Here is an 18,319-nt window from a genome sequence, read left to right as displayed (position 1 = left end):
TGTGAAAAATTCTGAACATCACTAACCATCAGGGAAATGCAAATTAAAACCACAATGAGATATCACCTCATATCTTTTACATGGCTACTGTCAAAAAGATGAAAAATAAGAGTTGGCAAGGATGTGGAGAAAAGGGAACCCTTGTACACTGTTGGTAGAAATGTATGAGGTTGGTACAAAAGTAATGGCAGTTTTAGCATTGTTGAAATTTGCCTCTTGATATTGGAATACATTCTTAAATGTGGTTATGCTATACATCATTTTAATGCGCATTTCCCGCTTTATGTTTTTTTGCTAATGACCTATCACTTGCTGTTTATTTGATGTTTATTTTAGACTATGGAAATGATGTTAGACAAAATACAAATACAAGCAGTTTTCTTATTCAAGTTCAAAATGGGTCGTAAAGCAGCAGAGACAACTCACAACATCAACAACACATTTGGCCCAGGAACTGCTAATGAACGTACAGTGCAGTAGTGGTTCTAGAAGTCTTGCAAAGAGACAAGGCCCTTGAAGAAGAAGAGTGCAGTGGCCAGCTGTCGGAAGTTGACAACAACCAGTTGAGAGTAATCATCGAAACTGATCCTCTGCACAACTGCACAAGACCTTGCCGAAGAACTCAACATGAACCATTCTATGGTTGTTCACCATTTGAAGCAAATTGGAAAGGTGAAAAAGCTTGATAAGTGGGTGCCTCATGAGCTGACTAAAAATCAAAAAAAAATTGTCGTTTTGAAGTGTTGTCTTCTTGTACGCGAAAACAAACAATTTTTCAATTGGATTGTGACACGTGACAAAAAGTGAACTTTATTCGACCAGCAATGACCAGTGGTTGAACTGAGAAGAAGCTCCAAAGCACTTTCCAAAGCCAAACCTGCACCAGAAAAAGGTCAAGGTAACTGTTTGGTGATCTGCTGCCAGTCTGATCCACTACAGCTTTCTGAATCCTGGCGAAACCATTACTTCTGAGAAGTCTGCTCAGCAAATCGATGAGATGCACCGAAAACTGCAACACCTGCAGCTGGCATTGGTCAACAGAAAGGGCCCAATTCTCCATGACAACGCCTGACTGCACAACCAACACTTCACAAGTTGAACAAATTGGGCTACGAAGTTTTGCCTCATCCGCCATATTCACCTGACCTCTCGCCAACTGACTACCACTTCTTCAAGCATCTCAATAACTTTTTGCAGGGAACATGCTTCCACAACCAGCAGCATGCAGAAAATGCTTTTCAAGAGTTCGTGGAATCCCAAAGCACATTTTTATGCTACAGGAATAACAAACTTATCTTTCTTTGGCACAAATGCGTTAATTGTAGTGGTTCCTATTTTGATGAATAAAGATGTGTTTGGGCCTAGTTATAATGATTTATTAATAAAATTCAAAATCCAAAGCTGCAATTACTTTTGCATCAACTTAATAATATAGCTACGTTGGAAAACAGTATGGAGGTTCTTCAAAAAACTAAAAATAGGTCTACCATATGGTCCAGCAATCCCACTTCTGGTTATGGGTTTGAAATCCGTATGTCCGAGAGAAATCTGCACCCACATGTTCATTGCAGCACTATTCACAGTAGCCAAGATATGGAACCGACCTAAGTGTCCATAGACAGATGAATTGATAAAGAAAATGTGATACATATGGTGGTACACAATGAAATACTATTCAGCCGTGAAAAGAATGAAATTCTGTCATTTGTGACAACATGGATGAATCTAGAGGACATTATGGTAAGTGAAATAAGGCGTAGAAAGACAAATATCTCATGATCTCACTTATATGTGGAATCTAAAAGTTTGAATTCACAGAAGCAGAGTAGAATGGTGGTTACCAGAGGCTGGGGGAGGTGGGCAGGGAAAGGGCAAATGTTGGTCAAAAGGTACAAAGTTTCAGTGAGGAAGAATAAATTCTGGTGATCTACTGCACAGTAAGGGGAACATAGTTAATAATAATGTATATTTCAAAATTGCTTAAAGAGTGAATTTTAAATATTCTCACCATGCAGAAATGGTAAGTATGTGGGGTGGATATGTTAATTAGCCTGATTTGCTCTTCCACAATGTGTACATGTATTGAAGTATCACATCGTACTCCAGAGATACATACAATTATTATTAGTCAATAACAATAAAATCTTTTACAGAGCTGAAAGAAAGTAGAAAGTAGAATTGTAATATCTTCTTTGACCCATAGTTATATAAAAATACATAGCTTGCTTTTGTCAAATTTTTAAATCTTATTGATTTTTGGTTTGATTCTACTGTGTGTTCAGAAAATATGCTCTGTGTGATTTTTATTATTTTGAAATTTGTTAAGACTATATGGCCCCATAAAAAGTTTATTTTGGTAAATGTTCTAGGTACACCTAAAAAGAGGACAGATTTTGTAGTTGTGGATTTAGTGTTCTTACCAGGTCAATTAGGTAAGGTTAGCTACCTCAGCACTTTTAACATAATACAAATATACCCCTGCTTGTTTTTCTCTGAAATAAGCATCTCCGTTTCTTCTATTTTTTCTATAGCCTTTATCATTTCTGTAATAGATTCATTATCCTAGTTAAAATAAAAAAATTGTTTAAACAAAGTATTACGTGAGAATCAAAGAGAAACCATGCAACAGATATTTTTAACTATTGCTGCAAAGAATTTTTGGAAAAACCTGGAGGAACAGAGGAGTCTCCCATTTGGGAAATTTTTAGAAAAGGAAAGCCAGCCATCCTCTGTGGTGTTGCTAGTTCTACTTGGAGACAGGAGAATAGGCCAAATGACTTCCTTGAGAGCGCTTTGGGTGTGATGATTCTAAGGGATCGGAAGTACAGACAAACCCATGAGATACGATTCCTTGTGGAAAAAGTACCAAACTTATGTGCATAAAAAGTGTCAAATCCCTTCACTTTCTTGTGAAACACAGATTGCACTTGCAAGGATCTGGGGATATTTGTAGGCGAGAGCCAACAGCATGTTAGAGATTGAAAGGAGATTACCGAAGTTATTTTAATGGAGGAGCTGGGGCAGAATATGGTGAACCAGGGTCTGTTGTGTTCATGATTCTGATGACGCTTCTACTGAGGCATACCATGTAGATTTAGGCCCCAGAGTTCCAGCATAGTTTTCACCAGTGTGAAGGCATTCTGAGGCAGTGCTTGTGTTAAAGGGCTGGAAGATTGATTAACAGAGACCATTTTAAAGAAACAGGCCCCATGGCTTGCTTAAGGGACATAAAGCAGAGACTAAAGGCCAGCTCACAGATTACACACTTCCCAAAGTTATGAGGAAGAAATTTGGGCCTAATCTAAGAGGTAAGAGATATAAGATAAATGATGGGGGAAGATCTACCTGGAATATTAGCTTGAAAATTGATGGTAAACTCCAGAATCCCTTTCCCAGAAGTTATTAGAGCCACAGTAGTGCTTTGTCCAGCCTTTGTCAAACTATAGCACAAATAGGTGATGTCGATACTCTACACTGGGATACGCAGACAAGGCTGCTCCCGCACTAGATGTGACCCACTCCTAGGCCTCACTACTGATCCAGTAAGAGGGTCAGATCTCCCCATGCCTGTAACCCATTCCTAGCACCCCAGTGGGAAAGCTCTTTTAAAAAGAAACACAGTGTTGGAATGTGAAGGGACCCTAGAGATCATCCTGTCACTTCTGGCTTTATTGCTGAGGTAACTGCAGAGAGGCTAAGTTACTTCTTTAAAGTGTTAAATGTGCATTAATGTAACCCTTAAAGGTGCACCATAGCAAGCTCTTGGGAAGGAAAGGCTGGATCATGTAGGGAAGGCCTTTTTCTTCCAATGTCTGTGACTTGAGCACACAGACCTTTTGGACCTAATACTGGATGTCATTATTTATTTAACTGGAAGAAAACAGAGAGGTTATTTGTCTATCTAGATGGGTCGTATTCCCCGTTGGAAGGCAAAGGGCTTTGGGAAATGTTCCATTCCCTCTCCAGCCCTGAAATCAGGAGCTAGGAATGATCTTCTCTGGCCCTGCGTGTTTCTGACTTGTTTGACAAGCTCTAGTGAGCTACCAGATGTGGAAATTCTTTTCAGCCTGGGATAATTTATTTATCTGTTTATGTATTTTACCAGGAAAGTATCTATTGAGTTCTTGATACTCATTTGCGGGGAACTCCTAGGGGAACAGTAGCAACGTATAGTGTTACTCTAGTGTTTGATTTTTTTCCCCCCAAGTCTGTCTGCTTTTATTTCAGACCTAAGGAGCTGGAAAATAAAAAGCAACTTATTCTTCCTCCCCTCCCCCACCTTCGAGAGAGACAGTTTAAAACATGTGGCGGAAAATGAGCCGTGGAGTCTTGGCTGAATGTATAAACCCGTGAATTTATTTTTCCTTTCATACTTTGATCCTCATTTCCAACCATAAAAATCATTAGTAGCACTTAAGTGTTGGAACGTTTTTCACCTGAGAGATGTGAAGTGCTCTCGGCTAGTAATATTCTTTATAAAGTCGATACTGCATATGAGAATGGGAATTTGCTAAGAGCTTACTTGTGTGTTGCAAGGCACACAAAATGCTGGTGCTCTTCCTTTTACAACCTGGGTATCCTGTAGGTCAATTGTCCCCAACCATTTTGGCACCAAGGACCATTTTCATGGAAGATAATTTTTCCACGGACTGGGGAGCAGGGGAAGGATGGTTTAGGGATGATTCAAGTGCATTACGTTCATTGTGCCCTTTATTTCTATTTTTATTACGTTGTAATATATAATGAAATAATTATACAACTCACCACAGGTTGGGGACCCCTGCTGTAGGCGGTGGCATTGGTCAAACCTCTTGGGTGCTAACAAATGGTGAGAATTTATTTGTATTATTTTGTTCACAGCTCCCCAAGGTAGTAGCAAATTTATACCCTCAAAGACTCATGGGAAGACAGCAAAATAGCATGGAATGCTCCAATTTTTCATGAGAACAGAAAATCCTCTTTGGTGGGTTTTCCTGATGGAAGCACCGAGAGGAAAGGCACCAGCGGGAGGATGAGCTTGGTGCGTGTGGTTGCACAGGGGAGTCGCCGGCTGATTGGGGTGACTAGGGTGGGCCATGGTTTTGGTGAGCAGTGGGAGCTAGGCTGGTTAGGCAACGGAGGGCCCGCCGATGGACAGGCTGAGAGGCCAGCTGAAAAGTTTAAAGTGATTGGCAGAAAAGAGATGTTGTAAGTTTGTAGAGAGGGGGCTTGGCTAATTAGAGAATTCCGGAGCTGAGATTCTATATAGCATTTACATTTTAAACATAATTAGTAAAATTCATAGCTGTCTATATGTGCATCCAGGGAGAGTAGGAGAGATGATATAATCTGCAATTCTAAATAAACTGTCTCTTTTTTTCTTTTCATTACAGTGTCTGAAAGAAATGACCTATCCTAGAATTTGACTTTATAATAACCTCCTTTAAAAACTAGCAGAGAACTTAAAAAAAAAGAATAGGCTATCTCTGTCCTTCTGTTCGACCATCCCCGAGCCTTCTGCCAACGAAGGTGCCATAAATACTGGGTCTGGGGAACAAATAAATGTAAAACAAGCCTTGGACTTGCTTCTCACAGCCTTGTGGTTAGGATCCTTCTAATAGGGAATTAACTGCTTACCTCTCTAGATTTAAGCCCCAGAGTCCTAAATCTGAAAATGTGCCCAGGTTTCTTAGAAATCCAGGAGGGTCTCTGCAGAAAGATATTTCTTTAGGGAACATGAAACCACCTATCTCATCCTGCCTGGGCCCCAGGGCAGGCCCACCCTTTGAATTCATCTAGGGCACTGAGAGACTCGGGTCTTACATACCAAGACGAATAATAGGGAGCATCCCTAATGGGGGAGCTGAAACACAAGGCACATATCTACAGTGGTTGCATAATGTCATTATTGGAAGTATCTCAGCCTTCAGTGAGAACCAGCACCTTAGATTTACATTCCTTGACCTCTTGGGTGACTCAGGTCCTTGAGCATTCACAGGGTGTGACCTGGTAGTGACTGGGAAGACTGGGAAGTAGAGTCTTTCTGTCTCTCATCTGGATGATGGCTACTCCTGGAGCGCACCGTGGATCCACTCTGGGAGTCAGTTCACGTGGCTACTGGTGTGTTGCAGGCGCTGGGACCACAGTGAGCCAGGCCCGTTTTGGGCGTGTACAAAGTCAGACCTTGCCAGAGGTATTCGGGATCAGCTTTTGTGCTAGGTCTGACCCTAAAGCTTTACGGTGTAACTCGAACCGTTTTGCCGAAGCTGAACTTTTCGAAAACTATAAATTTGTTAGGCCTTGTGGTGTGCCCTCTTCTTTAAGTGTCTAAAGAAGTTGATGGCTGTAAGCTTCTTTGAGCCTGTGTATATATCTGAGTGAGAGACAGTTCCCCCTGAGTACCTTTCTCGAGCCTGGCAGTAATATCAGTACCGTATTGAAAAGGACATCTGTCTGTCTGTCTCCTCTATTTTTCACTTTTTTGAAGTACCTGAAGAGTTGCCATTATAGAGACTGTTGTCTTCAGAAGAGAGAATGGGCCAAACAGCTCATTTCTGAGTGTTTCCACCTGTAAGGTACAGTCAGGTCTTCCCAGAGGAGATGCGAGGAAGACTGTGGTCAGAGGTGAGTCATTCTTTCTTAGAGGATCATCTCCCTGGGGTATCTTCTACATTGCTTCAGGCTCTCTGCTCTCAGCCTGTAGGAGAACTGAATAATCTGTTAGGTCTGTCCTATCTCCAGCTTGCATTGATTTACACCCCGAAGACTCAGGGGACCTGGAGGGAAAATAGTCCATGTGTGCCGTGGCCGCGGCAAGTGCTGCTGAAAGAAGATCCCGAGTAGCCTGCCAGAAGCCAGGGAGGTGCTGAGGGAAGCCGCAGTGAAGTCTGACCTCTCGGAGCTTTTCTAAAGCACCCAGTCCCCGCTGGAGAATAAGTCAAACAAATATTAAGGGAAGGAAATCGAATATGTATGCTGAACATTGAAATAACATCTGATCGTTGAAAAAAGCACCCAGTTGGGAATTACAATAGAGTGGCACGTTTTTCTTCCCCACTGAGCAAATTAAAACAGCAAGTCCAGAATTTGTTTACGCAGCCATCAACGAAACATCCAATATAGGACTAGCGGCCCCCTGCCCCACAGAGGAAGGCGCTTGCTGCCCGCTGGCACGTCTGCCCATCGGAGGGGCACTCTTCACGAACCGCCATCCCGAATAAGGCTAGTCAGTTGGTTTCAGTATGTTTTCCATGGGAGCTCATTTTGTGCCAGGCAGCCCTGGTAAGAAAGCGCCCTCCTGACCTTCCCACAGCCAGCGCTGTGTGCCCCACCCCTGCCTCTCCTCACCACGCCTCAGCATCTTTCCTGTCTGCCGCACCATCCTGGCCACCCGGCTCTGTTCCTCTGTGCCTCGAGAACCAGTGCTCATAGTATGGGGTGGTTATTTTAAAGAGGTGTTGGTACATTTGGTAGTTTAAAGAATGTGTACTTTCCTCCCCCACCCCCCAATTCAAAAGGAGATATCCGCACTGATATTCCAACCCTGAAAGGATCCATATGTTTGAGGGTTATTGTTCCAAAAGCTGCCTGTTGTTTCATTGGGATTGATTACAGGGGAACTTTGGCTGCTTCAGGAATTCAGAGCTTCAGAATTTGGCTTATGGTTTGGGGATGTGGGGAATTTCCCTTCATGGGCTGCTTGTCTGCCTTGATTGTGACAGAGATGCTCAGAGGAGGTGTGTGGGCAGGGCTTGGCACGGGGCCAGGGGAAACGGAAGGCAGAGCAGCACCCAGGCCGAACTCCCCAGCTCCCGCAGGAGGGCAGCTCCTTTAGGTTTCGGAGGCAAGCTCTGTGTCGTTGCTCCTGAACACGCATTGCAAAATTGTACAGCTCCTTGCAAAATCGAGAGTTTGGTGATTGCTATTGCATTAGACAGAGAGATTCCACGTTTGGGGAGAAAAAAGAAAGAAAACTTAAAGGGTCAGAGTAGTCCCTGACCATAGAAATGTCACAACTGTGAAACGAGTCTCTAGTAAGCAAGATGAACTAATCAGTGTGGATTTATAGCTCATCTCTCAGATCGTTTTTATTTCTTGGAGTTTGAAAATCAGTGCCTAGTGTTCACATTAATCATGATTGCAGTGTATTTGCTACTGTCTGTTGGCTGGTTTAGATCAAGAGTTGGCAGACTTTACAAGTAATATTTCTAGATTCCCAACCAGCCTTTGGGTTGGGCTGAAGATTTGAGGGGTTGGGCAGAGGTCGTGACCACATGTTGACACTCTGCTCTTGGAGAGGGAAGGAAGAGGCTAACTTCTCACAACCAGGGCCACTAATTACATCCATGGCAGAAATCTGGGTTTGATTGAAAAAATCCCCTCTAGTGTGGTCTGTTCAGGCAGGGATTGTATCTGCCTTGTTTACTGCTGTATGCCTAAGTACTTCACACATAGTAGATGCTCAGTAAGTATTTATTCACTGAATGAATTTGATATGTTTGGACATTGAACTTATTTTTATAAATGTGTATTTCCTGTGAGTAGAATTATAAGGAGTTCAAAGTGAAATGATTCTGTATTCCTTATTCAGCTAAAGAGTCTTGTTCTTCTCCTTGCTGTCCTCTTCAGCAGATGGTGCCAAAAGATTGCACATTCATAGGCAAAAATTTAATCTTGACCTGAACCTCATATCCTATATAAAAATTAACTGAGAGTGAATCACAGACTTAAGTATAAAACATAAAACCATAAAACTTTTAGGGAAAGACTTAAGGAGAAAATCTTCAGGATGTAGGGCTAGGCGCAAAGAGTTAGTTCGTAGACTTGACACAAAAAGCACTATTCATGAAAGGAAAAATTGATAAATTGAATGATCAAAATTAATTTTTGCTCTGAGAAAGAGCTTGTAAAGAGGATGAAAAGATAATCTAGAGACTGAGAAATAATGTTTTCAAACCACACATCCAACAAAGGACTAAAGATCTAGAATGTATTTTTTAAAACTCTCAAAACTCAACAGTAAAAACCGAATAATCTAGTTAGAAAATGGGCAAAGGACATGAGTCGACTTTTCACTGACGAGGATATACAGATGGCAGATAAGCACATGAAAACATGTTGGACGTCATTAACCATTAGGGAAATGCAAAACAAAACCACAATGAAATATCATTACACACCTGTCAGAATGGCTAAAAAAAAAAAAAATAGTAACAATAGCAAATGCTGGTGAGGATACAGAGAAACTGGATCACTTATACATTGCTGCAGGGAATGTAAAATGGTACAGCTACTCTAGAAAACAGTTTTGGTGGTTTCTTATAAAATTAAACATGCAACTACCATATGACCCAGCAATTGCACACTTGGGCATTTATCCGAGAGGAATGAAATTTTATGCTCTCACGAAAACCTGTATGTGAATGTTTATAGCAGCTTTATTTATAATTGCCAAAAAGTGAAATCAGCCCAAGTGTCCTTCATTGGGTGAATGGTTAAACAAACTATGATACATGCATACCATGGAATACTACTCAGCAATAAAAAGGAGCAAACTATTGATACACAATGGCCTGGAAGAATCTCCAGGGAATTATGACAAGTGAAAAAAGTCAATCCCAAAAGGTTATATACTGTATGATTTCATTTATATAACCTCTTTGAAGTGATGAAATTTTTGAAATGGGAGAACAGATGGGTGGTTGCCAGGAGTCAGGAATAGGGAGCCAGGGGCAGTTGTGTGTTAAAACATCAGCAGGAGGGACCCTCGTGGTTATGGAAATGCTTTGTAGCTTGATTGCATCAATGCCAATATCATGTTAGCATGGTTTTGCAAGATGTTGCCATTGGGGGAAACTGGGTGAAGGATACACAGGATCTCCGCATTATTTCTCACAACTGCATGTGAATCTACAATTATCTCAAAATAAATTATTTAATTTAAAAAATATTGGGAGCTCAATAAGTATGAGTCAAGTGCATAAATGAGTTAAAGTAAGAATACTCAACTCTCTCCATCCCTAAACTTGTATGACTTCAGCTCGCTGTTGGATTGCCTTTCTAGAACTTGATGTCAGGATAAACGTTTTAAAGATAGATGGAATATCTCTGGATATATATTTTTAATGCTGTTGAGGACATCATCTGTTATGACAGTTTGGACCTCGTTCTAGGTTTGCCTTTTATTGAAAGCCAACCCAAGTCACTTTTTGGAAATAGATGGGATATATTAATAAATAAGTAATGTGAAAGTCTCTGTGCTGCTTGATTCTCCACAAAGAGATCATGGGGTTTAAACACACATATAGGGCACTAGCATGAATTCACTCCTTAGATAATTGTTTGGAACCAGATTTATGCTTGACGTTAGCCAGGATTACAGAGTTTGTGATTAAGACCATTTCCTACCTTTGCACAGTAAGAAGAAAATAAAGGGGATTGGCCAGTTTTGCAGTAGCATCCCTGACTACAAGTGATGGAAGTCACCAGGGCAGCTGCTTGAAGTAAGGAGAGTTTATTTCCCCCTTGCTGGACAGAGCTAATCTCTTTGATCCTTAGTCATTTAAACTGAGCCTTACCAAAATCAACTTGAAATTTGGAAGGCTCAATAATGGTTATTTATAAGAATCTAGAGTCTCTGTTTCTACTTGTTGTGCAGGATTTAAAGCGAATAGCTACTTGGCTTATGATCAGTATTCTTCTTTTAACTTCATTAAACAATCTCCTGAGATCAGACTTAAAAATAGTATGACCCACACTGGAGTTGAGGTCATGGAAATAAAAATGATTTCATGTTTAGTGGGTCTTAAGGAGCGCAAAATTAGAAAACCCATGACCTGATCCTGGCCTATCTCTTCCTCCTCTCAGACTCATCTCTCCTTCCCTTCCTTATTATTTCCCAAGAGATTCATTGTCTCATGAAAAATAGTAGTTGGGTTTAATCTTTCATTTAGCTGCTTTTTGCTTGCGTCTCCTTCTCTGCCCCAGAGCCTCACAGATTATGAGGTTCCAGTAGGCCCTCCCATGTCAGATGTGGACTCTCACTAGCTTTCCACACAGCTGATGGGAGTTCCTTCTTTTAATGATGTGAGCATGTGGCTTTCTTTGCTAAATGGAAACCACATTCACAGAGAGCCTCTAGCTTTTAGAAGAAGAGGACTAATGGGAGCAAAGGGGGTTGTCATTTTCCCCACTTCCTCTCCCAAGCCTGTCCTCATCCCAGCCTGCTCTTTCCGTGGGCACCTGTGACTCCTACCGTACCCACCATTGGCACCACAGAGCCAAACAACACTGACCCTGAATGCGATTTTAGACACCGTGATGTGACTTCTTCGTTTCACAGATGAGGGACTGAGCTTGGCCAGATGAGGCGCTTTTTCACAATTAGAATAATGAGAAATCCTGTGAGTTCTCATATGACAGAGGACTGAACTGGGGGGTTAGGACCAATTTAGCCTCGACCTAGCAGTGTAACCTTGGGAGAGCCACTTCCTCTCCAGGTCTCAGTTTTCTCATCTGTGTGGTGAGGGAATTGGATTGAATGATCTCTGCCTTCTAAATGATCTCTGAGGTTGCAAATTTCTGAGACAGCTTGGGCGCAGGTAATCAGCTCCCACTGCCAAAGTGAGTCTTCTCCTTACCGCCCGCAGAAGGCACTGGGCTGTGCCGTCTGATGAGCTGTACAGACATAAGGGTGAGACACATTTTAAAGCCACCTTCTTCGGTAGTGTCTTCAATAGTGGTAACCACTGAACGATTTAATAGCACACGTTCCTCTATCCACTGTGGCCAGGCCCAGCCTGTCTCTTTGCCTCTTCGCTGCCCCTGGCCTGAGGAAAGAACTCAAAAGGAATGGAGATCAGGTGACCAGCACCAGGCACCAACCTCAAGCCAGACTGGAGCAAACAGGAATGCCGGCCAAACCCCAAAAGCCTCTCCACGTCACTTATCTTCCCACTTGGCTTATTTTAAGCAGAACCCTGCCTTGGGTTGGAAAGGTCCCTCGGGCAGACTGACGTGATCTAACAGGTACATCTTAACACATAACACAGCTTATCCATGTATTTGTCAAAGCCAGTCAGCATTGGGGAACTCTAGGTGATGATTTCTGACCTCCTCTGCTCTAGACGTTTAGCATCAGCGTTTAATTGTGTCCCAGGTGAACGAAGGCTCTTTGGCTTTTTGCAAAGGATCCCCTTGACAAAAACTGCCAACTACCAGTGCAATTAAAATCACAAGCTGAAAATGAAGCCAGTCTCTCCATTCCACTTCATTTCAGGAAATTCTAAATATAAAAGGTGAGCTGTGTCCCCAGAGGGCTAAGAGTGAATCCTATAACTTGCTGTCTGTGGAAACCAGTTCAGAATTGGAAGCCAGCCAGCTGCCCCTCTCCCATCTGGGCAGCGCGCAAGACAGAGCCTGATGGGGAAAGAGCCGCTATTTCAAAGACGTCTGCATATTGGGTTCCTCGCAGCTCTGTCTTGACTGGCCCAGGCATGTGACCACAGGGTCTGAGCTGGTTCAGAGTTCTGCCCACCCTTGATGGTTAGGGACTGACCAAACTCGGGGGACAGCATGTGCAAGGAAAGAAATGAAACCGTTGCCCAGTACTTGGATCCATGTACTCCCCATTTCCCTCACCACTTCTTAGTCCATCTCTTGGCTCACAAATCCTGATAGGTTGCTCACCCAGTAGCTACATCCCTGTGGAACTCTGCCCTCGAGAGTGCGACAACCGTAGCAGCCGCTTCAGAGAGTGACTTTTCTCCTAGTGCTGACCCGTGATTTCATAATCGTGCATCCCAGATGGGCACCACCTGTTGTTACACCTTCCCCCTACTCCCCCCGGTCTGTTTCCTGAATCTGACTGCGGTTAGCACACACCTTGAGTTTAAAATGCACTCTCTAAGCTGGCTTAGCATGTAGTGCATTATCCTCTTTTTAGGAGCATTTATTGGGTACCCATATGCGTATGGCATTTTCAACAAAGTTAAATAATGCAGGCCATGCTGTTTAGAAAGTTACAACTTGAAACAGATCACAGTTGATGGGTTAGTTCTTTGGGAACAGGTCAGTGAGGAAGAAGATATAAGATTTTAGCTCTAAAAGAACTTTAGAGGTCACTTAATCCAACTCCGCATTTTGCAGATGGAAAAATAAAAGCAGGACACCTTGAATAGGTCATTGCACAACTCATCGGTGGCAGAGCTAGTCCTGGATCGTCCTTTAGCCAGGTGCCTCCAATGCACTTTCTGTGGGGTATAAGAGTCAGTCTAGGCTGCCTCCTGTGGGCTTGCAAACAAAGGCAGGAGCTCTTAGTTTGATCCTATAGTAATGAGAAGCCACAAAAGATCTCCAGAAGTTTACAAAAAAAAAAAAAAAAATAAGTACTTTGAAAATGGCCAAGTAGGCACAGCTGGGAGTCCAAAGGAGAGAAAATTTCCATAATCAGGTAAAAAGGGTTTAGGACCAAGATTATAAAAATTAGAATGCAAAGAGGAAAGAAACAGTTGGAGGATAGTGTTACAGTCCATTCGAATAGTGTGTGGAGTAGCCCCAAATGGAAGGACTGTCCAAGTTGTTGCTAGGTCCCTAACCAAGGCATAGAGTTTATTGTAACAGAGAGAGGCTTCTGTCCTCGACGATGTGTGTGATTAAAAATAGATGAGGGGCCGGGCGCGGTGGCTCCGCCTGTAATCCTAGCTCTCTGGGAAGCCGAGGCGGGCGGATTGTTTGAGCTCAGGAGTTCGAAACCAGTCTGAGCAAGAGCGAGACCACGTCTCTACTAAAATTAGAAAGAAATTAATTGGACAACTAAAAATATATAGAAAAAATTAGCCGGGCATGGTGGCGCATGCCTGTAGTCCCAGCTGCTCGGGAGGCTGAGGCAGGAGGATCACTTGAGCCCAGAAGTTTGAGGTTGCTGTGAGCTAGGCTGATGCCAGGCACTCACTCTAGCCCGGGCAAAAGAGTGAGACTCTGTCTCAAAAAAAAAAAAAAAAAAAAAAAAATGAGGACACTATACATGAAGGACTTCGATAGTGTAGACAAACAATTTAATAATGACCTTGTGATTTGAACATAACTATCTGGTACTAGAACTCCAGGGATGTACTGTGAAATTTCAGATGCCCACACCACAATATATAAAAGCATCTGGTAGTAATGACAAAAGGCTGACCCCAGAGCATTTCCCTGAGGTAAAAAGAGAAAAAGTTGAATTAGAGTGAAGGGTGGGTAGCTGCGAGGAGAGGGGGTGAAGTTTGAGTCTTGCTCTTCTGGCTGGGAAAATGCTTTACTATATACATAATCGACTTCGTACTACACTAGGGCTCGATTAGAGAGGGCCCATCCCATTCTCTTTCACTCCGTTTTGATCCCGTAGTCAGCTGCAGAGTTATAGATGAAGTGACAAGGATGGTGTCTTGATTGTATCCAGCTGCTTGGAATCAGTCAAGGGCAGAGAGGCCCCACATAGGGAACAGTGCTCACTAAAGGCTCCAAAGGAATCTGAAATTCAGGACACCTCTGATGCCTTTTAAAGCAGCATAGTTTAGCATTCTGTGACCCAGTGTCGCCAAATTAAGTCCCTGAGAGAAGTTTGGTAAGTGACTTCAGCTAACAGTAAGAGGACTGAAATCTTAACAGCATTTGACCCTAAAATTGAACCAATAATCATCATCATCATAATAATAATAGTAACAATAATATGGCTGCAAACAGGGGGCTTATAAAGAAGAGTCCCTTGGGAAAGTGATTTGAACTTCCTTCGCATGGAGTAGAGAGCTGTATTGACTCAAAGTAAATGGGGAAAAATGCGACTTCCATCTTCAGCGGCAGTGCCAGCTGGATTGGAAGCCCCCTCCCCGTGCCCTGCCCCTTTCCCTCCACCTTGCCTATTGCCATTGCCTTGCCTGTTGCTCTTCCCTGCCATTTGGTTGTGTGTGCTTGGGGCCCTTCAGAAATCTCTTTGCCCCATTGAGGTGAATCAGTGATCGTGGCATTTGTGTGACTTGAACAGGCAGGTGCTTGGTGCAGAGAAAAGGAAGCTGGCAGTGCACTGAATGGCATCTGCCCAGGCCCACAAACCAAACAGAAGTTACGGCTCACATACTATGTTGCTGCTCTGGGCTCTATAAAACTGTAATAGTATCATATTATTTTAATCTGCTGAAATACAAACCTCAGAGCAGAGAGACTACAGCAGCAGCATTACACATCTGAGAAAATGTTTGACATGGATTCATTTGTCTGCAGCTATTATGACGATGCCTGTGGCCGATTAACTCTCTTGGTTACAACATGGTGTTAATGAGGCCAAGGTTGTGGGTTTGAGAGTCCTGTTGGGTGAGCTGGTTTTACACAAATGAAAGCTCTTTTATCCCGGACCACACCAAAGGCCTAGAGAGCAGGTCAGACATCCCATAAGAGCATGGAGACGATCACAAGGAGGACTGGGCAAGACAGTCCCCTTTCATTCCCAGCTTTGTACGTGCTGAGTCTGCCCACTCGTGCATTCAGCAAGTGCGTGTGGGATGCTGTCGTGTGCAGGCACTATTCTGTGTGCTCGGAAACCATATGAATGGGACAGTCTCTGTCCTCTTCATGTTTAAATTCTGTAGGAGGAAAATAGATGATATATGAATAAATAAATAATAACCAAAATATTAATAATTGCAAAAAGTGAACGTTTGGGTAAAGAAAAGCATGGGGTTAAGGGATGTAACAAGTGGCCGGTTGGAGATAGTGTTTGCCTCAGCTAGGAAGGTCTGAGAAGGCCTCTCGAAGCAGTTGATATTTAAGCAGAGACCTGACTGATGAGACGACCCAGACTTTGGAAGAACTGGGAGAACATTTCAGCCAGAAGAAACAGCAAGTGCAGAGGGCTTGAGATCTAGTAGCGGTTGAAGAACAGAAAGGCCACTGGAGTGTGGGGAGCACAGTTGGAGAAGAGGTGAAGAGTGAGCAGGCCCTTTAGGACACGCCAGGGAGTTTGAATATTATTCTTAGTGCTCTAGGAAACCATTTTCTAAGGGTGGGGCATGACCTAAAGATTTTTGGGGGGATGTTATGGGTTGAATTGTGTCCCCCAAGAAAGATATGTTGAAGTCTTGATCCTCAGTACCTCAAAATGTAACTTTATTTGGCAATAAGGTCTTTTCAGAGGTTATCAAGTTAAAATGAGGTCATCAGGGTAGGCCCTAATTCAATATAACTGATGTCCTTATGAAAAGGGGAAATTTGGACACAGACAGACCCGCACTGAGGGAAGATGGCCATGTGAAGATGGAGGACTGGAGTGATGCGTCTACAAGCCAAGGAATGCCAGAGACTGACAGCCAACCTCCAGAAGCTAGGAAGGGCAAGGAAAGCTTCTCCTCCTACAGGTTTCAGAGAGAGCGCAGCGCTACCAATACCTTCCTTTCAGACTTCTAGCCTCCAGAACTTGAGGCAAGCTTCTGATGTTCTCAGCCCCCCAGTTAGTGGTTCTTTGTTAATAGCAGCCCTAGGAAACTTAAAAGGGTGGAGGAAAATCCCTGGGGAATGACAATGAAATATCCTCTCTGGACCTAGCAACACTTGTGGGTTGGGGAAACCACGGGTTGTTCTGGCATATGACCATATGACATATATGTTTTTGTGTGTGTGTGTGTGTGTGTGTGTGTGTGTGTGTGTGTAGATAAATATATGATGAAAATAATTGCAATAAAAAATATATATAATAGGATAGAGGCCACTGATTGAAATACCCTGTTCAGAATATCCTAATATTCTTTTAGGAATGGTCCTTTTAGGTATGCTATGCAAATAATGGTTTGGAAGGGCAAGAGTAGCAAGGAGACAAGTTAGAAGGCTAGCACAGTGGTCTTGGTGAGAGGTGATGGTGCAGAGCTGGAGGGAGTGGCGTTAGAGGTGGGAAGAGATGGTCAGAAATAGAGCCAGCAGGACTCACTAATGCATTGGGTGGGAGGAAAGGAAGGAATAAAGGCTGCCTCCCAGCCTTTGGGTTTGAGCAATTGGCTGCACGATTTATTGAGATGGAAAAGATTGGGAGAATGACTTCTGCAGAGATATAGAATCAAGAGTTGTGTTTTAGACATGTCAGGTTTGAGATGCCTATTGTTTATCCAGGTGCAGATATTAAGTAAGTGGTTGGTTATCTCAGGAATGTTCAGGGCTAAACATAAATTTAGAGATCACCAGATTATAGGTGTTATTTAAAGTGACCGAAACTAGATGAGATTACTTAAAAAGAAAGAGTTTGATGAGGGGAATAGGGCCTAGGCATGAACCCTCAGGAACTCCATTATTTAGAAGTCTGGTAAGGTGAGGAACCAGCAAGGGAGATGGAGAAGAGGCACCATGAACAACAGCAGATTGTCAGTACTCATCAGTGGTATGGACCTGCTCACTTTTGAGGTTAAACTAAATTATACAGAAATACATGGGAAAAGGTATTGGAGGTGCCTCATCCCCAGTATGCCCAATTCTTCTGTTTAATCCAATAAAACTGTATTTAAGAACCTTTCCAAATATGGAAATAAAGTATTTGTTTTCAATATGTTGCAGATAGAATCAGAGAAGTCCTCTAAACTCTAGGCTTCCAGAAGGTCATAAGAATGGGTGTGTGCTCAGGAGAAATAGCTGCTTTTTTAAAGAAATGGAGATTATAAGTTTTCATAACCACCGATTTAATACAAATCAGGGCAGTTGAGTTGCAGAGTTCCATTTATTCTTCATTTGTTCATTCATTAAGAATCGAACCTATTTCATTAATCATGTGTTAAGGGGTTACCCTTTGGCCCAACTCAATAAGCTATTACTCCACGTTATGTGAAATTTCCCAGCATGCACAAGAAGATTTGGAGGAAATCAGAATCAACATCTGTCTTCGAATATTGGCAGAATAACTAGCACATGTTCAATCGAACATCTTCAGAAGCCCATTATGACCCTGCTAAGTTATAACGATTTAAACCTAGGGAGTATGTTGATATCTATTTGGGTAACTCTGCACTGTGATTGGTTGTTGTCTGATTTAGCAATTGATTATTAATGTGCTTCTGTCTTAGGTCTGGCGGGAATTTCCTGACCGGTTGGTGGGTTACCCAGGTCGTCTGCATCTCTGGGACCATGAGATGAGTAAGTGGAAGTATGAGTCTGAGTGGACTAATGAGGTGTCCATGGTGCTCACAGGAGCAGCTTTTTATCACAAGGTAAGGGGGTGGGGCAGGCTCGGAGCAAGTGGGTCTGGGCTGACTAAACTGAGAGCATGACGCACATTTAATTTCGACCCCATTTTGTTTTCCATATCTGCTACTGGGTTTAGGAAAAATGTTCT

At 42.7% G+C, this 18,319-nt stretch overlaps 1 protein-coding gene across 2 annotated transcripts in view; it reads left to right on the top strand.

Moving 5' to 3' along the window:
* EXT2 (exostosin glycosyltransferase 2) overlaps nt 1–18,319 on the top strand; it is a 126,180-nt gene that overhangs the window by 94,819 nt on the left and 13,042 nt on the right. For both annotated transcript variants that reach the window (XM_012655326.1, XM_012655328.1), the window contains exon 9: nt 18,051–18,194. In XM_012655326.1, the coding sequence (XP_012510780.1) occupies nt 18,051–18,194 (144 nt within the window). The remainder of the gene's footprint in view (nt 1–18,050; nt 18,195–18,319) is intronic.

Source organism: Propithecus coquereli, unplaced genomic scaffold, assembly GCF_000956105.1.
Source record: "Propithecus coquereli isolate 6110/MARCELLA unplaced genomic scaffold, Pcoq_1.0 Scaffold470, whole genome shotgun sequence".
Taxonomy (NCBI): Eukaryota; Metazoa; Chordata; class Mammalia; order Primates; family Indriidae; genus Propithecus; species Propithecus coquereli.
Note: the sequence above shows the minus strand (reverse complement) of the source record. Positions and strands in the feature narration are given on the sequence as shown.